Source organism: Dendrobium catenatum, unplaced genomic scaffold (assembly GCF_001605985.2).
Source record: "Dendrobium catenatum unplaced genomic scaffold, ASM160598v2 fragScaff_scaffold_706, whole genome shotgun sequence".
Taxonomy (NCBI): Eukaryota; Viridiplantae; Streptophyta; class Magnoliopsida; order Asparagales; family Orchidaceae; genus Dendrobium; species Dendrobium catenatum.
In genome coordinates, this window is record NW_021319168.1 from 942,282 (window position 1) to 963,711 (window position 21,430).

Sequence of the window (21,430 nt, forward strand, 5' to 3'; positions counted from 1 at the left end):
TAAGTTAAGCAAAATATAATTAATTATATTTAATCTATAATTAATTATTTTTAATTTAAAATTAATCATAAATTAATTAGATTTAATTTATGATTAATTAAAAACTAATTTTAATTAATTATATTTTAATATACAATTAATTATAACTAAATCATTTTAATTTATAATTTATGATAAATTAATTATAATTAATATGAAATTAATTATAATTAAATTAAAATTAATTATAAATAAAAATAAAATAAAAAAAAAATCTAAGCCTACTAATTAAACAGAGAGTTTAACTCTCTTAAACAGAGAGTTAAACTCTCTGTTTTAAGAGAGTTTCGCCACAGTTACACGCGTGAGGGAGAGAGCCACCTTCACGACCAGCGATCTTCTATTTGTGCTTCCGATCAAAATCGATCCGACAGGAGGGAATGGCGTCGGTATGAGTGAAGCTGGATGGAGGCGGCTAGGGCTCGGGATCGGTCGGAGCTAGGTCGGGATCGAGATGTCGAGAGGAGCTCGGCGGGATGCAGAGGTCTTGCGATCGGGAGGGAAGAAGAGGCTGGTTGTGGGATTCGGTGGAAAGTCACAGGTGGGGAGGAGTTCGTGTGCGAGAAGAGGGAGGAGAGAGGAGCTCGGGATCGAGTGTGGGATCGAGCGAAAGGGAGTAGAGCGAGGCAGGGATTCGGCGTGTGAAAGAGCAGCGACTGAAGGCAGGGTTCTGCTTCATTTTATAGACGCGATCCGAGCAACGACCGAGGCGAGATCGCGAGATTTCTGCCAGAATCGCGGGAAATTGATCGGAGCGGCGTCGTTTGCAGCGGAATTTCGGCACGACTTCGTGGATCCGACGGTCTACAGGTTAGCTGAATTTTTTGTTCTTTTTGTTTCTTTATACAAAGGTCAACATATTCATAATTTGTGGCTTCCTTAATTGAAAATCTCCATTATTAATTACCCATTTTAATAATGAGAGAGAACTTTGGACTTAAGGTATTTGCCAAGACCCTAGTCATCATGTTGCGATGGATTCTTGTGTGGTTTGAGTTTTTGTAATTTTGAGAAAGATGTTGCTTATATATTGAGAGGAGATGGTGAAGATTATGAAAAATCCAATTAAAATGCTATAGTTGTATTCTTTTAGTGTAAAAAACCGGCTAGTTCGATTCAACCGAATCGACCCTTGCGCTAAGCAGGCGAGCGGGACCGCAAATGAAATAGAATGAGCGGAATAGATGAACGGATCGAAAGATAGTGATCTATGCTTATTAAGTTTTATTGCAAGCAAGATTATGATTTGTCTTTCTCATATCCAATGATTGATCATGTTGAATGAAATGAAAATTAATATGTTATAATTTACACTTTTCATAGAAAATATATGAATGATATATAAGTGAAATGGTTAAGATAGATATGCTTATATGTGCATGTTGACTGATGGAGCACACCCTCTTATGGTATACTAGTTGGGGACGCAATGTACTCATACATGTAAATGAAAAGGAAAATGAAATAAAAAAAAAGAGTATCTTCATTAGTAATATTTTAGATGGTGGTTACTGTCACGGTAGTATTATTTATGAGAAATGATAAAAGATTATATGTATAATATGGAAAGTCTTGAAATGAAATGATGAAATATAATTTTTTTATGTTTTGAAATGATCATGCATATTATTCCTAATGTCTTGTGTTGCTATAGCTTAGAACCATGATTTACTCACTGAGTGTTTTATAACTCACTCCTAAATTTATAAATGAATATGTATTATTCAAAGCTTAAAATGAATAGAAGAGACAAAAATGTGTACCGTAGGCGAGGTGCTCCAAGTGAAAGGTACTTGTATCTTTTATTTTAAATAATTTTGAGGATTTAGTGGCTCTTTCAACTTATTGGTGATATATTGAGCAAAAAAATAATAATAATAAATTGCCCGACCATCTGTTCCCGTTTCGTTAATTCGAGCCTCCGGGTCGGTTCATGACATCTAGGTTAGTTAGTGTATCCCAACCTATATTGTTAAATGAGGAGATAGTAGAGGATACGAGGAATCCCTTGGGTTAGGTTTGTCTTTTGCACCCATATTACTCATTGATTGATAAGGTCTCACACCAAAGCATATGAGGGCTATGATGCACCGACACTTCTCTGCAACGAGTTGCTTGATCTCTGGAATGTTTTCTTCTCAGCAATTATCTTGGATCACTTTGATTGAATGATATAATAGAATCTTACCAAACAAAAAAGGATTACCGAGTTATTTAGTTTGACACTCTATCCTTGGTTTACTTTTAGATTGATCATGGAGAAGTAAGAATATTGACCAACTTAAAATCTATTTTTTTATTCTCTCTCGTTTCCGAACACTGTTGGAGAGATATTTATGATTTATTATTATTATTATTATTTTGAAATTCTTACTAATCCTTTTTTTATTATTCCTTAATTTTTTTTTGCAACCTATAATTTTTAATGAAACGGACTTGTCTCAGCTTTTCCACTAAAAAAGCATATCTTCCTGATCGAAGTAGCTCGTATTACCTAACTGATTAAACTGCTTTTCAAATACATTCCAAAGATGAAACTGTCTTTGATTAACAAGTTCTCTCTCTCGCTCTCACGCACATGCGCATGCATAGAGTCTAGCTTTATGAACCCCTTCATCTTAACTTTTGGTGATGTGCAACTAGGTTGACTGCGTTAATTGCTGTATTTTATTACAGAAACTTTGTAATGCAATGGTTTTAGCATGCATTTAGTGGTTATCCTTGTTCATGCTGCCATGCGAGCTGTTGTTGATGCTTTTATATATATATATATATATTAATTTCATACTCCTAGATTTTTTTTAACCAAGAGTTTTGTATTGCATTACACCTTTGTTTGCATTAACTGCCTGTAGAAAGTGAAAACTATATAGAGTATTTGGACGCAGTATTGAAGGGACCCATGAGCATCACATTACGTCACCGGCTGCAATGCCATGTTATTCGAGATGCTGCCAAAGATGAAATAGAAACTGAAGAACCCATTCTTGTCCTTAATGAAGTCACGATTGACAGGGGAATGTCTTCATACCTTACTTATCTAGAATGCTACTGTGATAGCTCCTTTGTTACGTGTGTGCAAGGAGATGGATTAATATTATCAACAACATCTGGTAGTACAGCCTACTCACTTGCAGCTGGAGGATCAATGGTCCATCCACAGGTATACTTCTCATTTTAATCTATTGGAAAACTGCAGCATCATTAGTGCTTTTCTATCTTTAATAAGAGATTATACATTGAATCTCTTTTAAATATAAACGTCAACATAATGGGATTTTGGAAAAGAAAAATAGGCATCTTCTGGAAGTTATTAGAGTCCTCATGATTACAAACAATATTCCAAATTAATATTGGGAAGAAGTTATCCTAAATTTATTAATTAAAGGCCATAAAAGAGCAGCAACAACAACATCAAGCCTTTATCCCACTACGTGGGGTCAAAAGAGCCTCAAATTAAAAATCTCTGTCAATTCCTCCTTGAAACATATGCCACAAACGGATTTATCTCCACTATTTCCCTTAAGATGTTTGGTTCATGTCCCACCCATGAAAGTAGCATATTTAAACCAAAAGCTATTAAGTGCATCTTTGGTTATTTTCTTACTATTCAAAAATAATTTATGCTTTTATTGTGATGTCCTATAATCTAATTTGGAAGAATTCTTTCTTTTATCTTTTGTTAGACAAGAATCAAAGCTATCTAATTTCATTTATTAGTAATAAAATCAAATATCAGCAGAAGCCAATTCTATTGATTAAAACATCCATATGCATCTTTATTCATTTCTCCAAAATCACATACAGTACTCAAGAATCGTAAAAATATAATATATCATTTCAGTCATGAGTACAAAAGAATAACTATAGATAGAAAGAAATGACTAATAGTAAACCTGGAAAAACTTGATCAGCCTCGCACTCTTAATCCTCTGCCATGAGCTAAAATCATTTAAACCACATATAATGAGCTAAATAACCCAACAGATCACTAAATCCTACAACTAAATCAAAGAATATCAAAGAAACAGTATGCATGTTTAATCAGTTCTATACCAATAAGAGTCATATGATCATGAATCAGTGCAGAAATAGTAAAACTCACATACAGTAGCACTAGAGTTGGTAAATAATAAAACAATATGATACGAAAACTAGTAAAATAGTGTAGTATAAAAACCAGTAAACTAGTACATGTGTGAAAACCATAAAGCAGTCGTTGTATCAATACTCTCAATCAGTGACAATTAGTAAAGGATTCAAATATATCGGTAAAACCAAAGCATCGGTAAAAGCTATCGTAAATCATATCAATGCAGTAAACCGTGAGTAATAATAGCAATTCAATAAACTAGTAACAGTAATCACATTTTATATCAGTATCAGTGCAATATCTTAATCACATGCTCAGTACGTCACATAATTAGTCAATCATTAAACAATACAATGAATCAATAACACTAGCAGTAATAGTAATAGTAGACCAATACTAGCATCAATATTAGTATCGGTGACAATATTGATATCCGTATCAGTATCAGTAAACCCGTAATAGTAACAGTAAATTCGTACAGTGATAATAAATCATTAAACAGTGAATAGTAAAGCCTTACAACAATAATGAATCAGTAACATGCATTTTTGTAATCATATTAATCAAGTAAGAAGTCCTGGCTTAAGTGGTGTTTTCCAGTATCAGTAATCTGTAGTCAATAACCATTGACTCAGTAAATAGAGTCGTCAAGCGTGTCGACACAGTAATAACTCGTTATAATTCCCAATCAGTATCACGTAAATCAGCCGGATAATATCAAATCATATATTTAAAGGAAAGTCCATCGGCCCATCATCCTGTAGGTCAGTTAGTCTCCAGTGAGCGTTAGTGAAACATTTATGTTACTTATTTTCCACACATATTAATATCACTTTTTTAATAGTAATAGTGATCAGCTATTACTCAACCACATGTTCTTATTCGTTCACAATATTTGTATTAACTGTATGCTTAAATAAAAATAGTTACATCTGTTCAAGAAAAATCATACAAAATTCAATAACTTCTATCTTACCTAGTGAAAATTAAAAATATTACAGTCAAAATCTCCAAAATAATCAGTATGATATCACATAAAAAATTATGCAGTAGAAGTTCAATATATTCAGGAAATATGCAATAAAATCATTTATGCTAAGAATCAAAATTTTTGAAAACAGAAGTATGATCAGAATCACCTACTATAATCTAAGAAAGTTTCACAAAAACGGCTAAGCGATACAGCAGCTAAAATCATCTTATCTTTTTTTTTCTATCTCCTCTTTCCTTCCTTTCCTCCTCTTCCTTTTTCGGCAAGGCAAGATGTTGAAATTCTGATTTTTCATTAAAAAAATCATTTCAAAAATTATGGTTTCACATATATGCACATAATATTCTTTGAAAATCATTCCTTTTCCAAAACTTACATTTAGGAAGAGAATTTCAACACTCTTCATGAATTTGAGTCTTTTATATATCATACTGACATATAGCCTCCATCTCTTCCTAACCCTCTTATAGAACCATAGTCGCTTGAAAATTCTCAACTTTTAAGTTACAAATGAATGGTTTATACTAGATGCCAAGAACATCTAACAAGCATTAGTGAACAAAGTATTCATGCACATAAAAAACGACCCTCTAAATCAAGCTTCGATTATCATTCACAATATAACTATAACAACAATACTCCCCTCTCAAACAAGCACATTGTCCTCAAAGTGGAAGGATGGAAATTGCTTCTTGATCACCTCATACGATTCCCATGTAGCTTCATAATCAGGTAGATCCTTTCATTGCATTAGGACCTCCTTTGCTTTTATCATCCCTCGTCGTATTCTAACAACCTTCATGGGTTCTAGAATCACCTCAATGTCCTCAATTAATGTCGCAAGTAGTGAGGAAGAGAGTGTGATATCCGATAGCACACCTCAGTTGTGATACATGGAAATACTGGGTGTATTAATAATGATGTTGGTAACCTCAGACGATAGGCTACTGCCCCAATACACTCCGTCACCTCATAAGGCCCAAAGTAACGTGGTGATAGCTTCTAATTCTTCCTCTTGGCTAGTGTCTTTTCTCAATATGGTCTCAATTTCAAATAAACTTTGTCCCTAGTCTTGAATTGTACTTCTTGTATGTGTTCATCTACCTTCTTTTTCATAAGTTATTGAGCTCTTAGTAGATGCCCTTTGAGTTATACTTGTATCCTATTTCTCTCATCCAAGTATTGATCTACACTGGATACTGGTGTAGTGCTTTGCCCGTAATATATCAGATGAGGTGATCCCTCCCATACAGAATCCTAAAAGGGGTAATCTTCGCGGTTGTGTCGAAAGATGTATTATACTAATACTGCACCCATGCTAACCATTTAGCCCATAGTTTTGGTGTCTCAAATATAAAATAACACAAGTATGTCTCCACACTCCTGTTAACCACTTCGATTTGGCCATCCGCCTGTGGGTGATATGTCGTGCTCCTTTTTAGGACAATTCCTTGCATCTTGAATAACTCCTTCCAAAAATTGTTGAGGAACACTTTGTCTCTATATGATACTATAGATTCAGGAATGTCATGTAAGCACACTACCTCTCGAATAACGACCATAGCGACAGAGATGGTAGTTTAGGAATGTCTCAGCAAAATGAAATGGGCATACTTGCTTAGTCGATCAACCACCATCAGTATCACTGAATATCCCTCCTAGCATGGAAACCCCTCAATGAGCCCAGACCTTCTCAGGTAAACTAACGGTTGCAGTACCCACCCCCGGTGCCATAGTCAGGTGCTTATGCCGCTGACACACATCACACCTTGTTATCATATCTTCTACATCTTGATGCATTCGTGCCCAATATAACTCAGGTAATAGTCTGTTGTATGTCTTTTGTACTCCTAAATGTCTCCTTATCGCATTGACATGAAACTCCTGCGGTAGCTTGAGAATGTAACCGGAGGTCTATGGTAACATAAACCTCCCCTGGTAAAGTAGCTGCTCCCCCTCAGAGCATAACTTGGGTGACTGTCCGAGTCCTTCAGCAACTCTTCTCTTATCTTTCTCAACTATTGATTCTGCTCTCTCTCCCGCCTCGATGATTCTCAATCTAAGATCATTGGTACTAACAAGGTTGCCAATTGGGGTTCCTTGACCCTCCTCGATAAGGCATCTGCTGCCTTATTTTTGAAGCCCGGTCAATATTGTATCTCAAAATCATATCCAAGTAACTTAGATAGTCATCTCTGATGCTCCTCAGTGACCATCTGTTGTTCCAACAAATATTTCATTAATTGTCCTTTTAATGAAATATTGTCCTTTTGAGGGCTTGGTAGTCCTTTTATTAAAATGATATTTAAAATTGTCCTCTTTTACTCTCCATCGCCAATACAAGGGTTCGTCACAGAGTTGTAATTAGTTGCATGAATTGTTCCGTTGCTGATGGAAGACCAAGAAATCTTTTATGAGCACTCTCTACGATGTTGGTGAGGAGCAGGAAATATACTTCAATACTGGCACACCATTACACGCTATTGTAGTGATAGCGAATTCTATATTTTTTTTTCTCCAAGAAAATGCTAACCGTCTACTTGCCAGAAGTGTTTTACTCTCCAACATAACTATCATCAGATAATTGTGTAAGCCATATGGCTCATTTTCTTAGGACTCGTTTGGTACCCTCGACGTTTTTTTCATTCTTAAATGGAGCTATTACAACGGAGAAGCAGATTTTTTTTCTTCTCACATCGGCGAAAATATGGAGTTGTAGCAAAAGATATTTTGAAAAAGTGGCGTAAACAAACAGTAAAATAATAATTTTTCACATATTGAAATCGGAAACGGAGAAATTACGGCCAACCAAATGAGGCCTTAGTCAGAGAAGTCAACGGTGGAGATGACATTATTTTACAAAGCATTGTTTTACTCTTTTGCTAATAAACTCATTTTATAGTTTCTAACACTCTTGAAATATAGGTTCCTGGTATTCTATTCACTCCAATCTGTCCTCATTCTCTTTCATTCCGGCCGCTGATACTACCGGAGTATGCGACGCTGAGAGTTCAAATTCCTTTGAACAGCAGAGGACAGGCGTGGGCCTCTTTTGATGGCAAAGACAGGAAGCAATTGGCCCCTGGTGATGCTCTCATCTGCAGCATGGCTCCTTGGCCAGTCCCCACAGCATGCCAAGTTGATTCCACCAATGACTTCCTGCGAAGCATCAATGAAGGCCTCCATTGGAATTTAAGGAAGATTCAATCATTTGATGGTCCTCGCGATTTGTAGCTTCCACTGTGGCTCTAACCATTATTAGTAAGCTTCATCTTCATATTCATCATCATCATTATTTACACTAAAAAGCTGCTTTAAGAAGCAGTAAGAAATCTGTCCCAAACGAGGCCTTATTGTTATAAAATTTTCAAACCATTTCTTCTCACTGTACGCAACAATATTGCTCTTAGGCTTCGTTTGGGATGGCTTTTTTGCTACTTCTTGAAGCAGCTTTCTTGTACATTTTTGTACTAAAAAACTGCTTCAAGAAGCAATTAAAAAGTCGTCCCAAACAAAACCTTATAACTCTGGATTGCTGCTCAGTGGTCCACATTGTATTCTCATTTGTCCTCATTCATGAACTTTCTGTGCAAAACAACACACCTGCAGTTCAAAAGAGTTAATGCAGTATTGTTCCAGTGCCATGAACAATGGCTTCTTAACTGTAAAACCTTTGTTCTGAATTTCATTCTTCTTGTTTACAGTGCAATCCAATGAGTTAAGATCCTGCTGCTTCCTTACTGATTCCAGCTGAATAATTCCCAAAGCCAAGGTAAGAACGAGTCATCTCAACTTTGAATTGGGAAAAAAAAATCAAACAGTTTTATGAATAAAGTTATTGTGAGTGTTGTTTTTGATGACACTCAGAGTTTGATTAGAATAGAATATTAGAGGTTCATAGATTTAGGTTTAGGGTTTCTCAACGGTCTCTAACAAACCAAGAGCCTCTTTTTAACTATTGTTTTCTCATGAATAGAACAATCTAGAAGTCATTTGGTTACAATATTGCTTATAATAAATGGGCGAGTTTTTATTAGAGGTTATTATTGAATTACCAAGTGTCAAATTATGATTGAAGGAAAGATAATTCTTTCAGAATAAATGTCTGGTTAGGGCTAATTTTTGTTGAACATGTTTATGAAATTTCATTATTGAAGTCTCTCTCATGATTTTTGTCTATTATATATGTCTTGGAGTTTCTTTATATTTATCTTTTAAATTTATGTTTCATTTTGGATGACTTTCTTCGGCTTCTTAATACTGTTTTTTATTATAATTTTTTTTTAAATTAAAATTTTATGTACTAGAAAGCTTCTGTATAAAATAAGAATAAAGCTGTTCCAAACGAAGCCTTAGCTATATTGTCTAATAATCAAGTTGTGTTGAAGGATTGTAAGTAGTGTAGTAAAATCATAGATTCTTGTAGAAAAATTAGTTTCATATTAGGGTTTGCTCGGACCAATTTTACAATCACTTATGCAAAAAACTCTAGTTATCATGATCCTTAATTTTGTAAATGGTTTAAAGGAGAAGATTTTAATCAAATCAATTCATTTATTCATAAAATCAGTCACTTCATAAGCATCTACTTTAGGATTGGCGGGCAGAATCTCTAATTCCCCTAATTCTAATTTCTCCTTCCAATTTCGAGCTAATTTAGGCTTCGTTTGTGATGATTTTCTTAGTGCTTTTTAAAATAGTTTTTTATACAAAATTTTATTTTTTTATTAAATAAAGGCTTTCAGAAGAAGTAAAAAAGTCCTCCCAAATGAAACGTAGCTTCTTTACTGCTTTTAAAAGCAGCTTTTTATTAAGAAACTGTTTTAAGAAGCATGAAGAAAGTCATCTCAAATGAAACCTTAATGTTGAATTTGCATGTATGTATTATGACTTAAATTCAAGATCTCTTAATTAAAAGCTTAATTTTCCAATCAATACGGAAATGAGTTGCATATAAAATTTCTTTCAATAGTAGCTTAATTTAAGTCCTTTGTGCTGAAAATGTGCAAATGTTCAATTAATTTATGAATATATCTATGTTGATTGAAATACAAATATGCATTGGTTTCTTCCCAGCTTCAGATCAAAGTTGAAACTTTGATTTCATTAATTTTGAATTTGGTTGTTTTGAGCTGATTCTTTTCTATATTTTATCAATTATTCTTTAATTTTTTTTAAAAAAAAAACTTGTAAATAGTTGTAGGCTTTTAAATAGCTACAACTTGCAAAGGGTAACTATATTGGTGAGGATAAAAAAACTACATGCAGCATTGCCATACCGACGTAGCTCATCTTAACCTATTAGTTAGGAGCTTTGATTATATACTAATATATTTTGCGGTCGAAACTTTAGTATGTGATATTTGTGTGAGTTTATCTTAATTGACTCAAAAGTCTCAAAAATATAGTCTTGCAGTACCAACAATGTACTCTATAAGGTATATATTTGAAAAGATTTAAGGTGGTTGTTAAGTAATTTAGGAGGGTCTTCGAGAGCTCATCTTGAGAGAGAGAGAGAGAGAGAGAGAGAGAGAGAATTTGGAGGAGAAAATTTTATTTTAAAGCTTTATTAAAAAATTTCCCCAAATCTTTAAATCACATAAGCATCTTATTTATAGGAGTTTGCAATGGTGTGATAACATGTATGAATAATCTAATTAAAATTAGATCAACACCTCACAGCGGCGATGTAAAACATAAAGCCTAATTGGAATAAACCAATAGTCATATAACCAATATCATCATTGCAACCCCCTTCCTTCATAAGAGGAAAAAAATCAAGAGATAACAATATCAAACTAGAGGGGCAGCCATAAAGATCAAGAGAAAGCAAACCAAACCAATTATGCCAATTCAGTCACCTCTAAAACTATGGCAAACTAATTTTATCAACTTTAGTTAAATCTTTGAGTTCATGAGAAAAGTTATATCATATAAATGCATGCTAGTATTCAATTTAGTATCATGATTGGCTAATCAATCGGCACCGTAAATTTTCTTCATGATTGGCTAATCAATTAGCCTTAGGTTTCATTTGGGACGACTTTCTTATTGTTTCTTGAAGCAGTTTTCTAGTACAAAAATGTTAATTTTATACTAAAAATTTGTTTTGAAAAATAGTAAGACGACGTCTCAAATGAAGCCTTTTAGTCATACTGAAAGTTGCTTCTGTTCGGCTTAAGATTAAGCGATCTTAAGCCGGGCTTCCACATTTATATTCATACCTGATTTATTTAGAGATGTATGATCGTGCTTTGCTTGTATTTGACTTGCTTAAATTAGGCTTCGTTTGGGGTGGCTTTTTTATTGCTTTCTAAAACGGAGTTTTAGTACAAAATTTAAAAAAAAATTGTACTAAAACTCCGTTTTAGAAAGCAATAAAAAAGCTGTCCCAAACGAAGCCTTAGTTGAATCAGTACTTCAACAAGTGAGTAAATAACCTTAATAAAGGAACAAGAACTTAGCTTCTTATCTTAATTTTTAAATAAAAAAAATTGTAAGAGTTTGAATGAACAAGCAATTCTAAATTAATATTTAATTAGTCCACACAAATAAAACAAGAAAATAAATAAGTCAAAATAAAAGAAATACTAACAAATCTGTCTATTGAAATAGAGAAATAAGAAGGGGTCATATTAAATAAGCAAATTTATTAATAACATATTAATTAATTTGTTAAAAAATAAAAAATCTAAAAAAAAATTAACACAAAAAAAATTACCTAGATAAGAAATAATATGGGGAAAATCAACTTAATCGTCTATTACTTTTCAACATCTTAGTGCCTTAATGATATCAAATTTAAGTGTACCTACGCTTGACATATTCATTTGGCAGAGATGCTCATTTTGATTATAAGCATAAAAATTTGAAGAGCGTTTAATTGCTCGAATATCTTTGATAAATTTATAAATATGCTTCAAAGTGCCTTATTAGGTCAATTTGAGCTAAGATCAAAACATTTTTTATGTCTAAAAGTTTTGAAAGCAAAATTCAAATAATTCCTTAGATTAGATGACCGTGAAAGTTTTCAATTCAAATATTAAGTTACTTTGAGATATAAATATTCATCAAAAAATTCTTTTTTGATCAAATGGTTTTTTCTAATGACATATCATTATGTAAAAAAAAATCATATGATTTAAACTATGGAGAAAATTTTGATGAATTTAAATTATGGTGAAAGATTTATTCTTTTTTTAATTCTATTGATAATTATAATTTATTATTCAGAGTGATGATAAAATAGATAGGGATATTATCAGTAGAATTCAAGTTGGATGGTTGAAGTGAAAGAATGCATCAAGCTTGTTGGGTGATAGAAAAGTCTTTTGAAATTTAAGAGAAAATTCTATAAGATGGTGGTGAGACCTGAAATGCTCTATGGTGCAAAATGTTGGCCATGAAAAGAGAAGCATAATACTAAGTTAAGTGTTGCATAGATGAGGATGCTTAGGTGGATGAGTGGCTTTACCCTTAGAGGTAGGATACGAAATGAGCATATACATGAAAAAGGTTGGAGTAGCTCCAGTGAAAGATAAGATTAGAGAGACTCGCCTTAGATGGTTTGGTCACATAAAATGACAGCCTTCCAATGACTTAGTTAGGAAAGTAGATATATTAGATTTGACTTATATTAAGAAATGTATATGTATACCTAAAAAGATTTGGTTAGAAAATATTATAAATGATCTTTCTTTATTAGATTTGAACAATAATTATATTTTTATCATGATACAATGCAAAAAAAAAAAAAAATTCATGTAGCCGACCCCACATAGTGGGACAAAGGCTTGATGTTGTTGTTGTTGATTCGTAATTGTAATTTATTGAATCCATTATAAATTCTTATATTGATTTACTCATATAATTATAAGTGTGCAATAACATCATTAAAATTTTTGAAGTAACTATTATAAATGTTGCGTCTGGAGTATTTGCGGCGGTAGAGAAATATAAAGTTTAACGTCTTAACTTTGTACGAAAATCCGGCACGCAAACAGATGAAAGAGAGGTGCGACATTCACAAGATACACAAAGATTTTTACGTGGAAAACTCCTAAAAAAGAGAAAAACCCACGGGGCCTAGCCTAATTTGAATGAATCCACTAGTATTGCAGTTGATTACAAATGAGACCATTTCTTAGGGGGAAGGCCTTGGTTTGGTATACATCATATGGAATACATTACATGATAGGAATACAAAGAATCACCGTTGAAGAATTCGTTTTGTCAGAAGGACCATAATCTGGTGATGGGGGTCAGAAGAATAGTAGTCGGCAGGTGACGGAGATCATAAAGACCGCGTTGTCTAGCGACAGAGGTCGAAAGGACTGTAGTCGGTGGGTGACGTAAGTCAGGAAGACGTAGTCGGCCGACGACGGAGGTCGAAAGGACTGTAGTCGGTGGGCGACATAAGTCAGGAGGACTGTAGTCGGCGGACGACGGAGGTCGAAAGGACTGTAGTCGGTGGGTGACATAAGTCAGGAGGACTGTAGTCGGCGGGCGACGGAGGTCGAAAGGACTGTAGTCGGTGGGAGACTTAAGTAGGAGGACCGTAGTCGGTGAGCGATGGAGGTTGGAAGGACTGTAGTCTGACGATGGATGTTAAAAGAACGGCGTCAAGTAGAAGTCTAGCAATGGATAGAAATCCAGCATCGAATAGATGTCGGGCAGAAGTCCGATAACGAACAGAAGTCCGATGTCAGGTAGAAATCTGGCGACGAGTAGAGGTCCAACTTCGGATAGAAGTCTGACGTTAGTCGGCGACCTAGTAGAACTCCGGCATTAGATGGTATTCAGGAAAAACTCCAGAGTTACTTGGAGATCGAACAAAATTCTGACGTCACTTGGAGGTCAGGCAAAATTATGGCATCACTTGGAGATCAGACAAAATTCTAGTGTTACATTTTTTTTTTTTTGAAGAAAAAAAAAATTTTTTTTTTTTTGAAGAAAGAAAAAAAAATTCGGTGTTACTTGGAGGTCGAGCGAAATTCCAGCATCACTTGGAGATCAGACAGAATTCCAGTGTTATTTGGAGTTCGGGTGAAACTCCGGCGTCACTTGGAGGTCGGGCGGAAATCTGACGGTGGTCGAGGAGGAGTTTCTTCCTTTTTATTATTCTCTTCTCCTCTTCTTCTTCTTCTTGCTTGGGCCTTGGGTCCGCTCTTAAGAGAAATGAGGAATTTATAGTTTCTTTGAGAGTGACATGACTAATAAATAAGTGAGAGATCAATGGTAAATGAGGAGTAGTTGGATGGAAGGCTAATATTGAATCCCTTGATTGTGTACCATTCGTTAAGCATTTGAAGTTCTTAATGATGTTGGAATTTGGCGATCTTGGGCTCGTTGGATTCGTCTCGTCGAGCCGCTCAATTCGACTATAAGCATTTCATATTTGAAAACCGTTTAATAATTCAAATTGTGGTTTGAACCTTCCAACAGCGATTGGGGTTTTCGATTTTGACTCATTTGGGCTCGGATTGAGTCGAATTTGGTGTTGTTGGGTTCGTATTTCCAAGACGTTCAATTCAACTATAAGTTTGTTGAAATCGAAGTTCAGATGATCCTAGATTTAATTTTGAAGCTTCTATTCGTGTCCGATGAAGATAATTTTTTTATGACATATCAATAAATATTATGCTTGAAGAAGATTTAATAATTATAATTCTAGTCAACGTTTTGAAAACCGGACCGGACCGGCCGGTTCAACCGGTTGAACCCCGAACCGGCCGGCCGGCCGGTTAAGGGTTAGTTAAGAACCATTTCTGCAAAGAACCGGAATTGAACCGGTCAAACCGGCGGTTCGACCGCCGAACCGGAAAACCGGGCGTGTTATTAAAAACCGGCCGGTTCAAATATACATTTTATTAGCCGTCCGATTTAATCCAAAGGCTGAGAGAATGATCGGTAAAAACAAATACAAAATTACACCGTGAGTGAAACCCTATTCCTCTCTTCATTTTCGCGATCCTTCATTTCGTCCAGGCGGAGCGAGAGGCCGAGAGAACCGCGACTCCTCACGGACGGGAGGCTGTTTTGCCGGAGCGACTTAGCCGATCGAACTGAAGGCTTCCTTCTCTTGCTCAAGTTCTCTTTTCCAGCCTTTCCTGCCCACCGTGAGTTTTTTTATTTTCACGCGCTCTTATTTGCAGCCGACGGTAGGCTGTGATTCTTGATGAATTTTCTTGTTTAATAGTGGAAATTGAAATTGCAGTTGTGTGTTTATGTTTCAATGTTTCCTTTCCACCAAAATCCTTGTTTTTTTTTTTTTGGATTTGCAAGCCTTTGAAATTGCAGCTGTAAATCATTTGGTGGACATCATTTTTTTGTTTTTTGCATCTATTAATTTCATTGGATCTGATGAGCTTATAACATCCTATTACACTTTTGAAACAAAACAAATTTGAATGGCTGCACCAATCAAGTTCTGAATATGGATATGACGAAAAAATTGCTCAATTACTAATACATAGAAATAAGAGTTACGTGGTGTATCAAGGGATGCAACATGGTGCAGGAATGCTTAGAAAGGAAATGCCATCTATGCAGTGAGTTCATTCGATTTTTTTTTCTTCAATCCATGTTGGAATGCTCGCATGGCTGTGTAAAATTGCAATTAGTAATATTATTGGAAAACACTGAAATGGCTTCTTAAATCTAGGGATCAATCAGCTTAGGAACGATAATTAGGGCCATAACTGGTTGAGCCAAGTCGAGTATCACTATTCTCAAGCTTGTTTTTGTCATCCTTAAATCGAGTTTAAACATGATCTGAGTGCAAAAATTACATTCAAACAATTCAAATTCTTTATCAAGTTCAAGCTACAATCAAACTTTAATCTGGTCTAATAAAATATATATGAGATGCCAATATTTTTAACTTGAAACCTTATAGTCCAACACGCATTTATAAATAATTATTTATGCATAAGTGATATGATTCTTATAAAGTTTTTTTTTTTAAGGTTTAAATATTAATATAACATCTAATTCTAGGATTATGAAAGACAACACCTCAACATCTCAACATCTTATTACATACTATTCTTGCAGTGAAGATGATGACCGCATATCTCTCATGCATTAACTGCCCAAACCATATTTTAAATTATCTATCTTACCAGTTTCTGATAATTATGGCTATAGAAATCTTGAAAAGCTATCCCCTACTTCAAATTTATGCTCAAGCTTTGTTTTTGGGACTTCTGAAGTTCACAATTTTCCAAATTTTTCCGTGGTAAGATATTGCGTCCCAGAAACACAATTTTATCTCATAGCAGCTCAGTTCATTTGCATATCAAAAGCTGATATATGATCTCATAATATGATATTTGTTTTATTTACTATCAAGCAATGGCCTAGAGCTCAACAGAAGTACGATACCAGATATATTCTGAGTACAACGAGAGACACCAAGAGAAGAGTGCCAGTCCCAGCTGCCAGTGCAAATCTGAGGGGATCCTACATTTACAAGAAAAATTCACAAAAATCCTTAGCAGAATGATCCAAGAAGAAATCTTGATGTGCTGCTTTTACAGATTCTAATGATATTTGAATCATGACTATTTAAAGTATACTGTTTGGAGGCTAAATTGTACATTGCATATAGAACTTATGCGATAAGATTTTTTTAGATCATGAAATGATTATTAGCGTACTAAAAAAACATGCGATTAAGGGGTTAGGTCGGGCCCGCAGGCTTGTGGGCCCGCTCCCAACCCGGCCCGATCCCATCCCTTTTATATTCAAATTCAGATTTGGTGATTTGGGTGGGCGGCAATCGAAAGAGCAAGAGCGGGAGGAGTGGGAGGCAAGCGCGAGAGGGGGGGTTCGATCGTCGGATCTCGGCTGCCGCCGGCGAGGTCGAGGAGCTGAATTGGGGGAGGTAAAGACGCCCTAACGAACTTGTTCTTTTTTCCTCTTCTTATCTCCTCTCTTTCCATCTGCAGGCATGATGGCTGAAATTTCAGCAATCGATTTGATAATTTTCTTTTTCAGCAATCGATTTGATAATTTTCTCTTAATTAACTGAAAATTTAATCTCCGGCATGTGTTGATTCCCAGCTTGAATAACCCTAGCGAGGAGTATGGTGAGGGAGCTTAGAGTGGAATCTTTCTATTCTCTTCTCCGAGATGCCGCATCGGCATCGTCTTCCTCTCCTCTACTAATCTTTCCATCAGCATCCGATGTAGATTCTCTCTGCACCCTTAAGATTATAACCCACATCCTCTCATCTGATTCTCTCCGGTACTCTGTGTACCCTGTATCCTCATTCAACGATATTGAAAAGTTTCCTGGTCTCAATCTTCATAGTTCTCGTGAGAGGGTTTCTTTGCTTCTAATAAACTGGGGTTGTCATCGTGACCTCCACCGGCTGCTAAACCTGAGTTCAGAAGTACGTGTCTTTGTAATTGATAGTCACCGTCCAATTCATCTACACAACCTTAGCAAACAGAATGATCAGATTATTGTCCTTTATACTGAAGAGGATGAGCACCACGCTGATTTGATTTATGATTTTGATGTGTCGGCTCTGGCTAATGCGTCCGATCTGAATAGTGACGATGAGATTGGCGAGAGCAGTGATAGTGATGATGACAGTGAAAACGAGGAGGATGAGAGGAATTTGAAGCGCCGTAGGCTTTCTGAAGAGTCTGTGTCTGATCCGATTAAGCTCTATGGGAAACTGAAGGCTGAGTATTACAAGTTGGGAACTTTTCATGGAAAGCCTTCTGGTTGTTTGATGTTTGACCTTGCTCATTCCCTGAGAAAGAACACTAACGAGCTGCTCTGGTTAGCTTGTGTCTCCCTTGTCGATCAGTTTGTACATGAAAGGCTAACAAATGAAAGGTATCAAGCTGGGGTTATGGAACTTGAGCAGTATATTAACATGTCTGGAAGTCTGGAATCTGTCACCACTGTGACACTAAAAGATGGCACGCGGATTCAAGCACCAGAGAATTCTCGGATTTTATATGAAGATGAGCCACGGCTTATGCTTCTAAGGGAGTGGAATTTGTTTGATTCAATGATTTGTTCTTCTTACATTGCAACCAAATTAAAGACTTGGAGTGATAACGGTCTGAAGAAACTCAAGCTTCTACTCGCCAGAATGGGCTTTCCTCTTGTAGACTGCCAGAAGAAATTCCAGTACATGAGCATGGAAGTCAAGAGGAGGATGAAAAACGAGTTTGATCAGTTTTTACCTGAATATGGATTGACAGAGTTCTATTATCGCAGTTTCTTTAGACTCCATGGGTATTGCTCTAAGTTGTCTGCGGCTGATGTAGTTTATGGAGTTACTGCACTGCTTGAATCATTGGTAGGAACCAAAAAGGACACATCGATTGGTGAGAAATTTTGGGTCGCTTACTCAGCACTCTCCTTGAACAATCTCGAGCAACTCAGGAAGGGAATGCAAAATGCTATTGAGATACAGAGGGCTATTCTCAGACAGGGTAGCTCTGCAATGACAAAGAGTGGATTTATTCGAAGTGGCAGAAGATTTCGTTGGATAAAGCTTGAAGACCCCGTGGATACTGAGAAATTACATTATCCACAGGCTCTTACCAAATTGTGCTACTTTCTGATGGATGCTTTAAAGGAAAGAGGTGCAAAGGTGAAGCCTTTGATTTGTGCCTGTTTGGCAAAAGAGCCTGGCAAGGTCTTGATAGTTGGGGTTTGCAATAAACCCAGGCTTGGGGCCATTCAAGGTAACTCATTTGGAATAGCATTTAGAACTGCTGCTGAGGAAATTGATGCCGAGTATTTTCATGAGTTGTTTGAATCTTCTTGGATACTTTTAGATACTGTGGCCGTCAGTTCTTTTATGATAAGATTGGCTGGGAAACTTTGATATATTGACGTACTCCAAGCCTTGTTGTAGAAGGTAGTCAACCATCCTAAGTTGTTCTATTGCTTGGATGAGGTATTGCAATGAACTTAATTTCTAAAATAAAAAGAAATGCATGACCACATGCAACCTTTTTTCTTAGTATTATGCTTAAAGACTGTAAAAATCTGTCTTTAGGTATAGTGCCTTGTTTAGTATTTTTCATGGTAGTGTTAATCTAATAGTGTAATGTAGCTGACACACGAGGGTATAAATTATGTTTAATTTTAGTCGAATCAACACAATTATCTATTTTGGGATATTTTTTTGGGGGTCATGTAGCAGGCGAGTGTCATACTAACATATGTTGCTTTCATCTTGTAAATGAGCCAGTTTTCTCTTCCAGGCAAAAATTTCTATTTTTTGGGGATTCTAATTTGAGATTGTATGCATACACATGGTTTCTCAAATTTGGCATCATTGTACCATATCCAATGTACTAAACTATACATTTAGTTTAGGCTTGACTCGATAAATTTTGAGTTCAATGAGTTATCAAGTCAAGCTTAAGCCTGCTCTAACTCAATTCTCATGAGCCGAAATAAAAAGTTTAAGTATGAAGTTTTTGGAAATATTTAATAATGCTTTATTCTTTTTCACTGTGAAACCCTTTAAGTAAAAAAAGCTAAAATCTTAAACATTGAGGCGTATTTTGGTGTAATGGTTAGAATTTCATTAAAAACTCCACAGTTAAGCGTGCTCATCTCGGAGAAATCTTGGGATGAGTGACCTCCTAAGAAGTTATACCAATAGAAAAAAATCGTGAGGCCCTTAGGCTAAAGTGGACATTATCTTGATAGTTAAAAGTTTAAGTTGTTATAAATTGTATCGTAGCAATACATCAGTCAGTAGATGAGAACTAAGAGTCATACAATATAAAGTGCTACATCATAGGAGTCACCTCTTGGACCCTGTATGGAACAAAATGCTAGGTGGTGGGAGTCACTGCTTGAACTTGTAGGGATTACCCCTAGAATCCTATATGCCTGGTGGATGATTCTTTGATATAAAAATACTGACGAGGGCGTCAATTACTTAAGTGGGAAAGTTTGTGAAACACTTAAGTAAAAGAAGTTAAATTTTTAAACATCGAAGTGTCTTTTGGTATAATGATTATAATTTTATTAAAAAACTCAGCAGTTAAGTGTGCTCATTCAGGAGAAATCCTGAGATAGGTGACCTCTTTGGAAGTTACACTAATAGAACAAAATAGTGAGACCCTTATGCCAAAGCAGATAATATTTTGATAATTAAGAGTTTGGTTGTTACATCCATAATTGATTTGTCTTTTTTTCTCTTTTATTTTTTGATCATTTTTACTATTTTATTACAAAGGTTGATTGAATTGGAATCATTCTTTTTCTTACATTATAAATGAGCCAGCTCTTAAGCCAACTCATACTCATAGAATTTAGTCGAGCTTGAGCTCAAGCTTCACACGTGGCTCAAATTCAAATCGTCTGATTTACACCCCTAGTATGATTTGGTTGTCTCCAGAATTCAATGGATTTCATGCGGCTGCCTATGCTTATCAGGTTTTTTTCCTGGTTTGTTTTACACATGCAAGTGGACGAAGGATGCTATTGTTCTCTACACTTGAGTTCTTCCTGTGGAAACATATAGTTTAGGAGTAATGCTAAATTTCATCGATTGTAAAATTTTTTTCTCTTCTTTCATTCTTGGTCTGGCACTCACTACAATACACGGTCATTGTTATTTCCCAGCATGAATTGTCATGCGATGGATACAATTAGGTTTACCTATCAATTACAAAACTACATTTACAACCAGGTATGTCAGCAATTAGTTTTAAATTTATTTATTTATTTAGAAAGCTCAAGTTTTTTGAAACATTGAACAATTTTAAGGATTGAATATTGCATAGTCATGATTCCACCATGGCATGAGTGACCATGACTTCTGCAAATGGATGCATATAGCTTAAGTATGTGTCAATGAAACATTTAGCTTGTACCACACTGCATTTTTCTTTGCTATCATCTTAATTCACTGAATAGAAAAGATCCCGGCAAAGACTGAGCTTAGATTTCGTTTGGGACGGCTTTCTTACTGCTTCTTAAAGTAGTTTCTTAGTATAAAGATTAGAAAATTTATACTAAAAAGTTTCTTTAAGAAACAGTAAGAAAACCGTCCCAAATAAAACCATAATTATTTGATGTTTCCGATATGAAGGTCATAAGAATTGCAACAACGAAGAATTTCAAAGAAACAACTGAAGGTTTGTTCCTTAACCTGTTTTAATATGATTACTACCAAATTTTAATTTAGTTATCTTGCATTTTCTTTTTGTGCTTAATCTCTTAATAACCAGTATCTTTCAGATTGATCATTTCCTTAGTACTGCTCATGCTGCTGGTAAAATTTCTGTTACTGCACATGAATTTCTCTTGC

At 35.4% G+C, this 21,430-nt stretch overlaps 2 protein-coding genes across 3 annotated transcripts in view; both read left to right on the forward strand.

The window, feature by feature from the left end:
• Nucleotides 1-9,302, forward strand: part of LOC110107642 (putative NAD kinase 3) — a 76,324-nt gene extending 67,022 nt beyond the window's left edge. Inside the window, exons 10-12 of the mRNA XM_028695915.1 lie at nucleotides 2,895-3,202; nucleotides 8,049-8,384; nucleotides 8,828-9,302. Of these exons, the coding sequence (XP_028551748.1) occupies nucleotides 2,895-3,202; nucleotides 8,049-8,357 (617 nt within the window). The 3' untranslated portion in view covers nucleotides 8,358-8,384; nucleotides 8,828-9,302. The remainder of the gene's footprint in view (nucleotides 1-2,894; nucleotides 3,203-8,048; nucleotides 8,385-8,827) is intronic.
• Nucleotides 9,303-16,894: 7,592 nt separating this feature from the next.
• On the forward strand, nucleotides 16,895-19,120 carry LOC110107625 (cell division control protein 45 homolog). Of its 2 annotated transcripts, none has more exons than XM_020837920.2 (2): nucleotides 16,895-17,010; nucleotides 17,190-19,120. In XM_020837920.2, exon 2 carries the CDS (start codon nucleotides 17,213-17,215, stop codon nucleotides 18,980-18,982), a length of 1,770 nt encoding a protein of 589 aa, XP_020693579.1. In that variant the 5' UTR covers nucleotides 16,895-17,010; nucleotides 17,190-17,212; the 3' UTR covers nucleotides 18,983-19,120. The 2 variants fall into 2 exon arrangements, with proteins under 2 accessions (XP_020693579.1, XP_028551749.1); XM_028695916.1 differs by having other exon boundaries at nucleotides 16,897-17,010; nucleotides 17,075-19,120.
• The last annotated feature ends 2,310 nt before the right edge of the window (nucleotides 19,121-21,430 follow it).

Bases quoted from the DNA above. Each gene is read 5' to 3' on its own strand.
- LOC110107625 (XM_020837920.2), top strand. From the start codon at position 17,213: ATGGTGAGGGAGCTTAGAGTGGAATCTTTCTATTCTCTTCTCCGAGAT.